Source organism: Leptodactylus fuscus, chromosome 6 (genome assembly GCF_031893055.1).
Source record: "Leptodactylus fuscus isolate aLepFus1 chromosome 6, aLepFus1.hap2, whole genome shotgun sequence".
Taxonomy (NCBI): Eukaryota; Metazoa; Chordata; class Amphibia; order Anura; family Leptodactylidae; genus Leptodactylus; species Leptodactylus fuscus.
Genome location: NC_134270.1, coordinates 46,113,763 through 46,128,194, shown reverse-complemented (window position 1 = coordinate 46,128,194; position 14,432 = coordinate 46,113,763). Strand labels below are relative to the sequence as shown.

The following is a 14,432-nucleotide window of genomic DNA, read 5'->3' as shown; positions in this document are numbered from 1 at the left end:
CATCATGACATTAGTGGTGCATCATACCAAGGAGACCGAAAATCTTTTAATCTTGTGTTCAGGAATTTGGGTTATTTTTGTACCTAGACCGGGCTCATTTAACTGAATCGCAATTCTAAGGGGAAGAGTTGTGTTTTTCTTACCTCTGTGGTGCATATGGACTATCTCTGATGGTCGGAGAATCTTCTTGAAAAGCCATAGAAGACAACGAAGCATCACCATGGTAGAAACTTACACGAGATTAGCAGACATGGAAAAAGAAGAGGAGCGCAGTGGCAGAATTACAGGTTTCATGGTGCTTGCAATGGTGACAAGCACCCACACCACATCTTGCACTCTCACCAGAATTTTGACCAACTGGCTGCCTGACCAAGTGCTACTGTCATGTAAAGAGTTTACACATATGGCATAAAAGGGAGCCATAGAGCTGCTGAAGTACATCTTATGGAGCGACATATTGAGTACAAAGTGTCTTCCCAGATGCAAAGGATGACTGAAAGACATTGACGACATCTCAAATGGAGTATGCCCCTCCAATTGTGCTTTCCTCAGCCATCCAGAGAGACAGAGGTAGCTCTTCATATCTTGGCCAGAGCCTGCCGTCAGGCCTTAGGAGAGCACACAAAGACAACTTCTGTCCATATATCTACTAAGGCTTTTCCATTGTGGAAAGCTCAGAGAAACTCCTGGTCTTTCAGATTTGGCGCAGTGATGATTTCAATCCTATTCCATTACTGCCATGTAGACAATGCACATTAGAACCATTGGATTTCTGAATAATACATTATAATATTAGTTTTTTTAGGTATATGATATAATTTAAAGGGGCTCTATCATTAGGAAAAGTCATTCTTAACTAAGCACATCCTTGCATAGCCTTTAGAAAGGCTATTCCACACCTACCTTTTGTACGTAAATCGCCTCAGTGGTTTTTGAATGAGCCCGTTTTTATTCATATGCTAATTAGCCTCTCGGTGCACCCTCTGCCTATTGTTCCCTATGTATGTTTACAGCACAGGCTGCTACTGATGACTTCCTGTTTGCATACACAGATAGGAGATAATAGCAGAGAGCAGTGCTGCTGGGAACTTCCTGTGCTGGCTGGAAGCTCATTAGCATATGGAAAAAATGGGCTCATTCAAAAGCTACTGACTTAATTTACATACTAAAGGTAGGTGTGGAATAGCCTTTCTAAAGGCTGTGCATATATGTGCTTAGTTAAAAATGATAATGAAAGAAGAAGAAAGCGATGGCACTGCGTCTAAAACCTTTAAATTACTCCATGTTGCATATTAGGTGGATATTGTTCATGGAAGTATATTTTCAATCGTGCCTTTTAGGGAGGTGCTCGCACCCAAGAAGTATTTATTAAACTGTTTTCAAAAAAGAAGAAAAAGAAAAGGTGGCACTCACCCGGGCACTTTTTTCATAAAAGATTTCCTTTATTCGTCATCTTTAAAAACACTGGGAGAGAATGACAATTGCATCAGGGCGAAAAGAAAAAGGCGACAGCTGTTTCGCGCAAACAGCGCTTTTTCAAGCCATATGATGTTCAACAAAGATTTATACTAAACAGGTTTAAATAATGAAGTCTATTTCGGATATAGCCAATAGGGAAAGACATAAGTACTTCCCCTTTCTTTCAAAGACACTCCTCTCACCTAGGCGGACCTGAATGAAAACTACCTTAGGCAGCCTGAACCAATCACAACAGTGCCTACTTCTAACTTAGGAAAAGGCACCCAGACGGTCTTCAAAATATCAACTAGCTTCTAGGGATGAGCGTTAGCCAATCCAGCTTAAGCATTAGATGGACTAATAGACTTCATTATTTAAACCTGTTTAGTGCAAATCTTTGTTGAACATCATATGGCTTGAAAAAACGCTCTTTGCGCGAAACGGCTGTCGCCTTTTTCTTTTCGCCCTGATTCAATTGTCATTCTCTCCCAGTGTTTTTAAAGATGACGAATAAAGGAAATCTTTTATGAAAAAAGTGCCCGGGTGACTGCCCCCTTTTCTTTTTCTTCTTTTTTTGAAAACAGTTTAGTTAAAAATGACTTTTCCCAATGATAGAGCCCCTTTAACACGATTTGTACACTTTAATACAATTTCTCTTCTGAACTTGTTATTGTCATACATGAGATTTTTATTAAAGTTTACAAACACATATACTGTGCTTAAGACATTTCACAATGGCATTTTAATTCCTTGATGTTTTTCTGGGACTGCCATTCAGTATCATTGTTTCCTTCTAAAATGATCCTAAGCAATACTGAGCAAATTTTTTGAGAACCTGTCTAAACACCCTACACATCATAAAAAGAAAAGCAGATTGGAGGAGCAAGGTGACTGTGTCTACAGATGTACTATATACAGAACTCATGACAGTGGAACTTCGACTAGGAATAAACTAGGGAATGATGCCAACTCTGTTGTCTAGTTCATGTCAGGAGTCCTTAACCTTAAGTTCCTATGAGGTCTGGAGGACGATGTCACTTAAGGTTATGTCATCAGACCACAGAGATTGTGACCGTAACTGGACCACAGAGAAGTGGCTAGCAACTTATACACAGCGAGTGACCAGGATACCAACACTGCACTCCATAGACTCTATAATAGTTGACTATGGTTGCAGTTTCCTTTCCTTAGACATCATAGAAAGCAGCACTGGAGCACAAACTGCAGCTCGAAACAAGTGAAGTTCTGTCCATGAGTACGTGTGAGTTTATTTGCTCATGTAGCTGCACTGACAAAATAACAGTAATAAAATACTAAAAAAAATATGATAAACTTGATGCAGATTAGAATGAGCACACACTTATGAAATCAACATGACAACCATGGAAGCTAGTGTCAGGATTAATCTGTTATGCAAATAGTCTTAGTGATAAAGGTTTGTGGGTCAATTCCCAGCTGAGTATAAGGTATTGCATTCTGTAACGTCTTTAACTATTCAGATTTTGTGCAAAACCCTGTAAAATATAAATTTTCAGTATATTCTTGCCCATAGGTGGCGGTATTGATTATTGAGCGCTGGATGATGACACATATACTGTTTATTTTTAGGCCTTTGGGGTATGAAATTCAATGGTCTTATATGGTGACGATGAGCACAAGAAGGGCATCTTCTCTCCTTTCTATGTTAGTCTTAGGGTTCATTCACACTACGGATACGCTGACTGATTCTGAACATTAAAATCAGTCGGCATACGAGCGCTCCCCATTGAAATGAATGGGCTGCTTTTTTCTCTACGAGCGCTCCCATTGAAGTGAATGGGAAGCGCTCGTGTGTACGGCTCGTGTATAGGGCCCCTTCACACGGCGTAAGCGCTTGGCTCATTCCGAGCCATACACGCGAGCACTTTCCATTCACTTCAATGGGAGCGCTCGTAGAGAAAAAAGCAGCCCATTCATTTCAATGGGGAGCGCTCATATGCCGGCTCCCATTGAAATGAATGGGATCTGCTTTATACGCGCTAATTCTGAACGTGTCACATCTGCCCTCAAAAATCCTTCTATGACATAACAAGGATAATAGTAGGTAAGGGCCCTAATTACAGATTTTATACTGGACCCACAATAAGGATTGTCTAGGATTTGATTTGTTCCTTTATGGCCTGATTGAGGCCCCTCAGAATCTGTTGCATTGAACGTCACCGAAAAGTCATTCCTTGAGATAACTCCGCTACAAGACATTTTACCCATAGCAACCCGACTCCAGCACTTAGATTACTACAAAAAATATAAGAAAACTTTTTAAAGAAGGTGTGACATTTATTATCATATTGATCTATCTTGACAAGTTGATGTTGGTGGGATTTAGGATGTTGTGTCGTGGTTGATGTTAGTTCTTCCACCTGGGCTGTCTGGGACCTGGAGGTACGCTTGGCATTTAAAGTCTAAAGCTTTGTTGGTGTTATTGGGTTGATGCATGGTACTGGACAGGATGCGGGGCGCAACTCCATAGTGGGTTATGATTAAGGCGGAGGGTGGGGGTTGCCTGTACGACGCAGAATAAACACTTCTCAGATCTTCAGAGGCTTGGTTCTTCCAGAGCTTTTGCTTTTCTTGCAGGAGACCAAAATTGGTTGGAGGATCTGAAACACAAACAAAGACGGCTGATAAGAATAAACATATAATGGGACCACATTTGTAGCATATGACGGATGCTATTTAAGGATTTTGGGTTAAAAGAAGGACTTCCACTTTCATGACTGCCACCATTTAACCAGGTAGGAGAGCAACCACAAGGAGTGTCTCTCTTGTTGCTATTGCACATGTTACTATACAGTTACTACTGGCAGAATTCCATGTAAATAGTAGTAGTGGTAATGGATAGGGGAGGGGGCAGACTGCTCCTTATTGTGCACACCCACTGCCCTAGACAAGAATACAAAATGTGCTGCAGCCATAAGGGAGCTTTTAGTAGCAGAAAAACTAATAGACCCCCACATATGAAGGCTTATACAGTCAGAGAATAGATTACCTAGCAAGACCCTGGACATATTTCAACTTTAAATGAAAACGGATTGACCATGATCGCAACTTGCACTCAATCCAGACGATATGTTTCAGATCTGTGGGGTCTGACCACTGAGACCCCCACTGATGACAAGAACAAGGGTACCTTCACCCATGTCTGAGTGGAACAGCAGTCACATAGTCAGGCTGCAGCTCCATTTATTTCTTTGGGACTAATGGCCACGCATTGTACTTTGGCTTTCTCCAACAGTCCCATGAGAAATGGGTAAGGCACGGCACCCACCAAACCTGCACCATACCCCCCAGTTTCCCCGTTTGCATGATTGGTTGGGGTCTTAGTGGTCAGTAGGGAATAAGTTGCATTCATAGGTAACAGAGCTAAGCTGCTAAGTCACATGTCTGACAACAGGGTGGAGCTTAATTGCTGTCTGTTGTCAAGGGCAACTGGCAGAATATGGAAAGAAGTTATGTATTTGAATAAGGGAAAATATATGATTCAAGTTGAAATCTGAGGACTCCAGTGAATTGACTATATAGTGAGAATATTACTTTTTGATAGTTTTAGTAATTTAACATTTTCATGCCATTTCAGCTAATTAAGAAAACATTAATTTTACCTGTAGAAGGAAAGTCAGATTTCTCGGGAGCCCAGGTCAGACTGTTCCCATCCCAACTTCGAAGAGGAGGCAAAGTAGAGTTGCCACGTCTCATATAATGGTCATCATACTGTGATACTAAGTTCCTCATACTTGGTTCTCCATGATGTGACAATAAATGATGTCCAGGTAATCCCTGGAATGAAACACAAAGACATTGTTTACTGGTATGCAGTTTTTAGGAATCAGCTATTACATCAGGAAAATCACAATGGAAACAAATTGTACGGCACCGAAACCATTGCATGCTCCATAGTGGACTACAATGGGCTCCTGAGATGGAGGTACAACATGAAACTTCAGAGCCCCAATGAAAATACTCTACAAAGACCGCCATATACAATGTGTGATTTGTAATACTGCTTTTTAATATGGCAGAGGGATCTTTGGGTGCAGTAACGCAACTGCTAACACTCAGTTTCCTATAGATACTCTCCTGCCAGGAGCTAAGAGTGGCTGTAAGGTTAACCATGTAATTTGGGGATCTCGTATTCATGAGATCCCCTATATTTGGCCAGTATATGTTAACTGGCATTTAAAAACCCAGGAGATGACTAAAACTGATATTCATCTACCTTTTGTCTGCCTTCATTTGTACTTGATACCTACTGCCCACCTACTTTAGGCCTACTGTTTAGGATAGCTGTCTTTGAAAGTGGACAGGTCATGTACAATCTGTCACATACTTTGTATCGCTATAACATAAATTGAAAAAGGAATATGCAAATAAGTTTTCCTTGATGGAAAAAGGAAAACTTACTCTAGTTCCACCTTTTGGAAAGTAGCTCCCTATAGATCAATGTTTGATTGTCTAGAGATGTTGGAAGGGGGGGGGGGGTAGAGGGATGATATTGTGGTGCACATTTCATGCGTCAAACAGGCACCACAAGCCAGGAGACACACCTTACTGACCACATTGTGCAAATCTGGATGGAGCAGGTTGCGGATCAACGTAGACCAGGTTTTTTGGCATGAGTTATAATGGAAATCTATGCCAGTTCCTAACTGATGTGAATTGGCAGTAGGGCCCTTTATTAGGACTGGTGTAAGATATGCCAGTCTTAATAAATCTGTTCCAGTGTCTGTGAATAATGCCAAACTAGAACATCTCTTACTTTTGCATAGATAGCTGTTATTGCCCCTCATCAGTGCAAAGCAGGGTATTGATTTGGTGGGTAAGAGGTCCTATACATATGCTAGGATAGGAGACATTGCCTTTGAAGGCCACCTTACTGTGTGTAGTCTCAGACTATGCATGCTCTATTAGGAATTGTAGGAAAAGAACATGCAAACACGTTCTCTTTGATGTAAAACGAAAACTCACTCTAGTGCCACCTTTTGGAAGGTAGCTTCCTATAGCTCACTGCCTGGTTTTCTAGGAAACCTAGAGTCATTGTCTGGAGTTAAAGGGGTATTCCCATAACTCTTGTTCTGCAGCCTTCAGGCTCTGTGCTCTCTTCAGTTCCTGGATTTCTCGGCACATTGGTGGGCAGAGTTTCACTTGCTCTGCTATCTGCTATGTTTGCAGTCAGTAATGAGGGATTGGGTGTAAATGCATTACCACAGTATAAAGCTGATGTGGAAACTGATGTAGCAGAGCTGGATTTGAGTCAGCTTGCATTACATACAGAAGTAACACACTCCTTATCTCAGCCCTTATCAGCCAAATTCAATAAAAACCAGCTGATAAGTGGAAAAGCTGAAGATAGACAGCACAGTAATCCCGGAGCTCTCACCTCCCCCCTCCCCTATCCGAGGAGCTCCGTTGCTTGTCAGCCCTTCCCTCCCCCCCCTCCTCCTGAGAGCAGGCAGCTAGTCACTTGGGAAATGCAGATAAGCCCAGTGGCCATAGAAACGCAGTGTCAACAATGAAGTGAATAAATTAAGATAGCGGCCAAACAAAGCAGTTTTGATGAAGCAATGTATTTAGGAAAAGTCTTAAATCCACATAAACTACAGTATAGATCGGATCCTTGTGATGGGACAACCCCTTTAAAGTTAAACCAGTACATCTCTTCCAAAAGGAAGAGAATCCAATCTATTTGACAGTTATCTAAGGATTATTGGCTGGTTTGGCTGGGTAAAATACAATAACACTAGATGGCGCCACAAACTAAAAATTTGAAGAAACACTTCAAGCAAAAGTGGTACAATATAGCATATCTGCTAATACTGTCTAAGGCGGCATGCACACGTATGCGTGCTTTGTTAGTTTTATGGTGGGATTAGAATTATGGTGGGGTTTCATTCATTAAATCTGCTCAATGGTGTTATGTGAACTACAAGGCCCAGCCGGTCAGTGCATGATACAGGGATCCTTTCACTATTGCATTAAACCACCCATTTGAACTGAGACTATAATAGCCACAAAAGTTGGGCAGAACAAAAACAGCTACAGTCCAAGAGACTCACTTTCAATATGAGAACAATTTTACCTCCATTCTTTTTAAGAAGTATCTCCTCTGTATTCGATCCGGCGCGGTGTTTGAGAACCGTACAAAGTCTTTTCCATAACAGCTCTTGGATACTGGAAGGTTGCTCCTCATAAACTACAAAGAGGTAAAAAGAATGTAATCAAAACCTGTATAATGATGAGATATGGATGCTATAGTGCAGCATACCTCTCAACTTTCAAAGGAGAAAAAGAGGGACAAAATGTGTGGCGTAATATGCACGCCATGGGAAATTTAGCTCCACCCATTTCTATGCCGACTCTGCCCATTCTTACCAATTTTCCATGTGCCTCCACACAGTATAATGCTCCTACAGTGACCCTACCATTATATGCCCCCACATTATAACTTTCCCCTCCAACTACCCCACAGTATGAAGTCCCTCTCCTCGTGCCCCAGTTTGAACTGGGGGCAGATAGAGGGGGACATTAAACTGGGGCACTGGAAGGGGACATTAAAGGGGATCTATCAGCAAAATCATGCTAATAGAGCCCCACATGTGCGTGAATAGCCTTTAAAAAGGCTATTCAGGCACCGTAAATGTTATATTAACCCCCGGTCCCGTTTTTAAATAAAAGGATAAAAACATATATGCAAAACTTACTTGAACGTGCACCCTGGGCGGGGGTGCACGGTGCGACGTCATCTTCGGGCACGCCTGCCTCTTCTGTCTTCTTGGAGTAACGCCCTCTTGCTCCGTGTCTTCTTTGGCTTCTTCTCGGGAAATCCCGCGCCTGCGTAGTAGCGCTTCCCTCCGACTCGCTACTGCGCAGGCTCACTTGCCATTTCACTTAATGGCAGTTCGCGATCGAGTATGTCTACGCAGGGGTGAACCTAGCTTTTATGCCGCCTGAGGCGGACGACAGAAAGCCGCCCCCCAGGAGGAGGGGGCGGAGCAGAGGGGGCGGACGGAGAGAAGGGGGGCGGGGTGGAGCAAGGGGGGGTGGGGTGGAGCGGACGGGGCGTCGTTAGCAGGCAGAGAGCAGGCAGGGAGTGGACCTGCTCTCTGCCTGAGCAAGAGGGGAGGCCGGTGGAGCAGCGCTGCGTCCACAGGGCCTCCCCAATCCACCGCTCGCTTCCCGTGCCATGCTGCCGAGATGGTGATGCTAAGCCAGTCCAAGACAGCTTGTCCTGGACTGGCTTAGGTCAGCAAAAATGCCGCCCTCCCCGGGGGCCTGGCATAGCGCCGCCTGAAGCGGTCGCTTCAGGTCGCCTCATGGGAGGTGCGGCGCTGTGTCTACGGGACTGAGCCTGCGCAGTAGCGATTCGGAGGGAAGCGCTACTACGCAGGCGCGAGATTTCCCGAGAAGAAGCCGGAAGAAGACACGGAGCAAGAGGGCGTTACTCCAAGAAGACAGAAGAGGCAGGTGTACCCGAAGCTGACGTCGCATCCTTTATCCCCGCCCAGAGTGCACGTTCAGGTAAGTTTTGCATATATGTTTTTATCCTTTTATTTAAAAACGGGACCGGGGGTTAACATAAGATTTACGGTGCCTGAATAGCCTTTTTAAAGGCTATTCACGCACATGTGGGGGCTCTATTAGCATGATTTTGCTGATAGAGCCCCTTTAAACTGAGGGCAATAATTAATGTTTTTCGGCGGCAGAGAGACCCTTTTTCTTTCCCTTATTGCTTGAAACTTGTGGCCTGCTTAATAATGTGAAACGTCCTTCTTTAACAGCATACTAGTATTTTCTAAAATAGACAAGTTGGGAGCTGTCAGGTCGTCTTTAAAGAACTTTTCAAGGATTCAGCAGGCTATAATAGTGATGTTGAGTACTGTGGATCAACTACCCTCCACTTGAATGGGAGTTGATAAGCTATAACTCAGCACAAACAATACACAGTATACAGAGACTTTTGCTTCCTGCTCATACACTGCGTAGTTTTGGTACCACAGCTTGCACAGAATTTCCTTGCACCAATCTGATATGTTCTGACAAAGCCCAGAAAACCTCTTTAAGTTTATTCATGTTTGCAGTTGCTGTGATGTCCTTATTCAAATGGTAAAACTCACACATTCTGATTATTCTTTGCACAAGCAGTATTACCCCTTGCTGACATCTGCGTTTGGTAATCCATTTGGGGAGTTCGCATGGGGACCCCCTGATCGGCCTACCAAACGCATGGGGTCCAGATTGCTGATTAAAGTTCAAAGAGTTTAGTATCACATCATAGACTGCAGACAGTAGCAACTTCTAGAAGTATTGTATTGAATGGCGGCACCATGACTACCATGATGCCACTTCAGCTGTGCTCGCAAAAATGACCATTACTGTCAAAATATTCTCAGTGGACAGAATACCAACAATGCCTGAAAGGGTTTTAATCCTAAAAACAATTCCCTCCGCCTGATTCCGCCATGTGTAGACAGACATTCTTACATTAATTGCTGACACCTAGTGGTCATTGTTGGTATTAAACTCTATGTATTAAGTTTTCAATTTTGTCCTACCAAGTCACGTGAAGTATGACCAAATCTGAAAATACTGAAAAAATGAACTTAGAAATTTTAGATCACAGACAGGGCAGGGTTTTCTACCAAAAACTTTCAGACCCTGGTGCAGGAGGACTGGACCACGCTAGGAGACACCAGTGTCCGCTCCTAGTGTCCGTTCAAAATCTTGCACGGACATTAGCAGCGGACACTAGCTGTGTCCGTGACACTTTTCATTCATTTAAATGGCGATCGGGTGCGTTCTTTTGCACACCGTGCCCTTCCATCACTGTCCGCATGTAAAGATGTCCGACTTTTCAAGCGGACAGAAAAACCCTACATGTAGGTTTTTGCTGTTCGCTTGAAAAGTCGGACATCTTTGGGAACGGACAGTTAAGGACTCCCACGGACAGTAAAACAACGCACCCCATCTCCATTTAAATCAATGAAAAATGCCACGGACACAGCTAGTGTCCGCTGCTAATGTCCGCGCAAGATTTTGAACGGACATTAGCAGCGGACACTAGCTGTCAGACACCGATGGTAGTGTGAACGGCCCTTACATGTGTTTATTGTGCAGCTTTCCCTGTTGGTTTCCCCCTTAAAGTTCAAAACCATGCCTTGGTTCAGCCCTGGCCAATCACAGGCCACTGGGCGGGGTTTTAGGAAGACTATAGTCTTCCCAGCGACTGTTGAAAATTAGTCTAGTGCTAGCAGTCACCCTGTGCAGTTCATGCTGAGCTGTGCAGAAGGAAGACCCAGACCGGACTTCAACAGCCGCCAGTACAGCCTCTAGGCCCAGGGTCATGCAGAGACAGTCCTGAGTCAGGGAAATCCTTTGTGAGTCTCTACTGAACATTTTCCAGCCGTGCCAGGAGGAGCAACGGAGGATCCTGACAGGATAAACTCATTTGGGCCTAGTCTCCAGGTAACCAGATCCCTGTCAGGACTCCTTGCCCCACTACAACCCCTATCATCGCACATTGGGAGTGGCATGAGAGGAGGAGGAGTTATAGACACTGAGCCTGGAACATCTCTTGGCAGCCTCCTATGACCAAGGCAGGGGTTTGGAGTGGGAACTACTACCCCCATCTGCAGGCTGCTGGTTCTGCTGTCCGTTCCGGTTAAGGGGGCGTTCACACTACCGTCTGTGTCCGACAGGTAGTGTCCACTGCTAGTGTCTGTTCAAAATCTCGCACGAACATTAGCATCGGACACTAGCTGTGTCCGTAACATTTTTCATTCATTTAAATGGTGATCGGGTGCGTTCTTTTGCACTCCGTGCCTGTCCTTCACTGTCTGTTTGTAAAGATGTCCGACTTTTCAAGCGGACAGAAAAACCCGACATGTAGGGATTCTCCATCAGGACTCTTCTAAACACCACCACGCGGCTCAGAGAGGAGAGGTCCCCTGAGGGGAATACTACTACTACATACAGTATAATGACCCATTAGTTGCTCCCCATAGTATAATACCCTGTTAGTGACCCCGCACAGTAGGTATTTTTGTTGCATGTGGATGAAGTTGAAGTCTCACCATAACACAGTGGACTCACCATCCATAATTCTGAAACTCCATCCACCCAGCCCACAAAAGAGGTGTAATACAGACAAAATCCCGCTTCTCCCCATCTATAATCCTGCTATTCCCCCCTTTACATGTCCCAGCCACACCACTTGTATATGGACGGTACCTTTTTTCTTTCTTCCACCCAGTTTCCAATCAAAACTTTGTTAGAATATCTCTGCTCTATCCTCCATCCCGGCGCAGACCACTTCTTGGCACTATCAGAATAGGCGGCCATAGTCAGACTGGTTGGCTCTTGTGTAATGTCTGGTCTGTCTGGTCTCCCGGAGATCACATCTCACTGTTCTTTCTGCAGTCAGACTGTTTACTGCTGCCATGGGAACCACAATGACAGCTCGGCCCCATTCACTGCACGTATCCAGTACAGCCATTGTATCCCATGTATCAGCCACTAACCCTAAATGAACAGTGGTTGGATACTAAATGACCAAACAATTTTCAGAAAAATTCATATACCAACTACTATTCTGATATGGTTTATAACATGACCTAGTTAGGGTCAGGTTGGGGCTTTGCATATAATATATATATATATATATATATATATATATATATATATATATACACACACAGTATATTTATATATACACACACACATATTTTTTTTAATATAATACAATTTTTGTAATGCCCTCTATAGACTTCATACACATCACGGTTGCACAGCTTTTTTTTCGATCGGTTAAGGCATTGTAGTTGTGTTTCAATTTTTCACCACTTTCAGGATCTCAGCTTGCTATCAATGAATGAAAACCTCATTGAAGTGTTTAAATAACCCAATGCCAATGATCAATACCTGGGAGATCTCTGACATATTTCATCCAAATGAGCATCATAAAGGTTAAGCTCACATCTGCGTTGAAGACTTCACATTAAAAATCCTGTACAGAGAACTCTCCGCCAATTCAGTATAAAAACAGTGAACACTTGAGGGACACCTGGCAGACCCCATTATAAGTCTTTGGGGTTTGCCAGTGTCTGAGGGTAACCCAAGTGGACCCGGCCCAATGAAGAGCCCAGCACAGATGTGAACCTAGCCTAAGGCTTCTACATTTGGCCATCCACAAGTAGCAGTAAAACGATACCAATATTGATGGTATTTTACTTCAACTCACAAAATGTTGCTAAGGACCGTTACAAGTAACACAGAGGTAGATTTTCATGTTTTTAGGAAATGTGGCATCCCATTGCAAAAAAAGCACTGCGGGAAACCAACGCATGGTGGTTCTTCCCGCAGTGCTCTGCACAGAAAGCTCACAGAGGTTTTTCTTCTTGCTTCCATTATACCTACAGGGAAAACACCGGCGTTTCCGTAGATATAATTGACATGCTGCAATTTCCAAAATCGGAATGGCTTTGGAAATCGCACTATGTCTGCAGCACGTATTTTCCCGCATAGTGGGGATGGGATTCGCTAGAATCCCATCTACTTTGCTGTGACTGTAAGACACCGTGTTTTTTCCACCACAAGCTAACCGTGGCATTTATGCCACGTGGGGCCCCAGCCTTGGTGGAAATTAATTTGTAGATTTTGCTGTAGACTTGGGTCATGGGATTCTTCAGTGTGTACATAGATATGAGGTTACCAAGAAGGCCCTAATGACAGACGTGGTCAATAATTAACCATTTATTTTCAACTAACTTTATTAGACATTGTAAAATTTAGTTCCGTTAGGACACATGGTCCAACTTCTGCATGTGACCAAAACTCTGCCCATACATGGTGGCCAATGGCTGTATGGCTTTGATATTAATATTTCCGTTCTGTCTGCAAGTCATGGCCATCATGGAGAGCGGCTAGTACATATGTGGAAGCCAGACTGCGTATTCGTGTCCTAAAAACATCAATGACTTAAGCAATGGATTCCTTGATCAAACATCCTGTTTATTAAAAGCCGTTGAGATGTGTATCCAATCTGGCCCTCACTGGAGTCAATGTAGTAAGTAAACCAACATGGTGTCCAACAGTGAATGTGAGTGAAACTGGAACGTCAAACATCATTGATGAACTTTACGATGCTATCAACAGCCATCTTTCCAGACTCAAATGAGAGTTTTCCATTATCGAAAAAGCTAACTATTCCATGGAAGCCATCTTTAAGATGAAGCCATGTGACTGGGACTCCATTGTCCTCCAGGCGCTTCTTGTAAAGAATTCCATCATCACGTAAGACATCAAATTCACATGTTAGAATGTATGCTTTTGGGAGAAGACTGATGACAGAGTCTTCGGCCAACAATGGAGAAAAGTTAGTTTCAAAAGCTTGCTTGTGGGTTTCATAGACATCCTCTGAATGTGAGGCCATCACACGAGGCCTGTAACCATGGGGTTTGAATTCATCAGGAATATTATCAGGACCCAACCACTTCCTAAACTTCATCTTCAAGTCGACAGGAACATGATCTCCATCAAGAACTTCTTCCATCATGTTGAGGTCACCTCCTTCCAAATAGTTTATCATGTAGAACGCGGCACGTTCTCTGTACAGAATGGGCACTGCGCTGTTTTGTACATATGATGGTAAGTGGAAGTCAATAGCTTGGACCGCTGGGTAGATCAGCACCTGAGCAAGAGGTTTTGGAAGATCTCTTCTATCCACAAGGGCTTGACAGACGGCAGCGGTAAGATTACCCCCAGCACTGTCTCCACTGATTATCACGGAGGACGGGTCTACACCATATTCTTTGGCTGTCTTTAGAAAATGGACCGTGGCATTAAGACAGTCATCGAATGCTGCAGGATACCGGTGTTCTGGTGCCAGTCGGTACCTAAACAAATATATACATAGATTTCATTTCAGATCTCAGATACTTCTG

At 43.6% G+C, this 14,432-nt stretch overlaps 2 protein-coding genes across 3 annotated transcripts in view; both read right to left on the bottom strand.

The window, feature by feature from the left end:
• Positions 1 to 3,819: 3,819 nt before the first annotated feature.
• CFAP107 (cilia and flagella associated protein 107) lies at positions 3,820 to 11,840 on the bottom strand. Its single transcript, XM_075278501.1, has 4 exons — positions 11,722 to 11,840; positions 7,574 to 7,687; positions 5,100 to 5,274; positions 3,820 to 4,097 (listed from the first exon to the last, which is right to left on the bottom strand). The coding sequence occupies exons 1-4, from the start codon at positions 11,830 to 11,832 to the stop codon at positions 3,820 to 3,822; spliced, it is 678 nt and encodes a 225-aa protein (XP_075134602.1). The 5' UTR covers positions 11,833 to 11,840.
• Positions 11,841 to 13,363: 1,523 nt separating this feature from the next.
• The window catches only part of LOC142210586 (arylacetamide deacetylase-like 4), a 54,827-nt gene continuing 53,758 nt past the window's right edge, over positions 13,364 to 14,432 (bottom strand). For both annotated transcript variants that reach the window (XM_075279857.1, XM_075279856.1), the window contains exon 4: positions 13,364 to 14,384. In XM_075279857.1, coding sequence (XP_075135958.1) covers positions 13,607 to 14,384 — 778 coding nt within the window. In that variant the 3' untranslated portion in view covers positions 13,364 to 13,606. The remainder of the gene's footprint in view (positions 14,385 to 14,432) is intronic.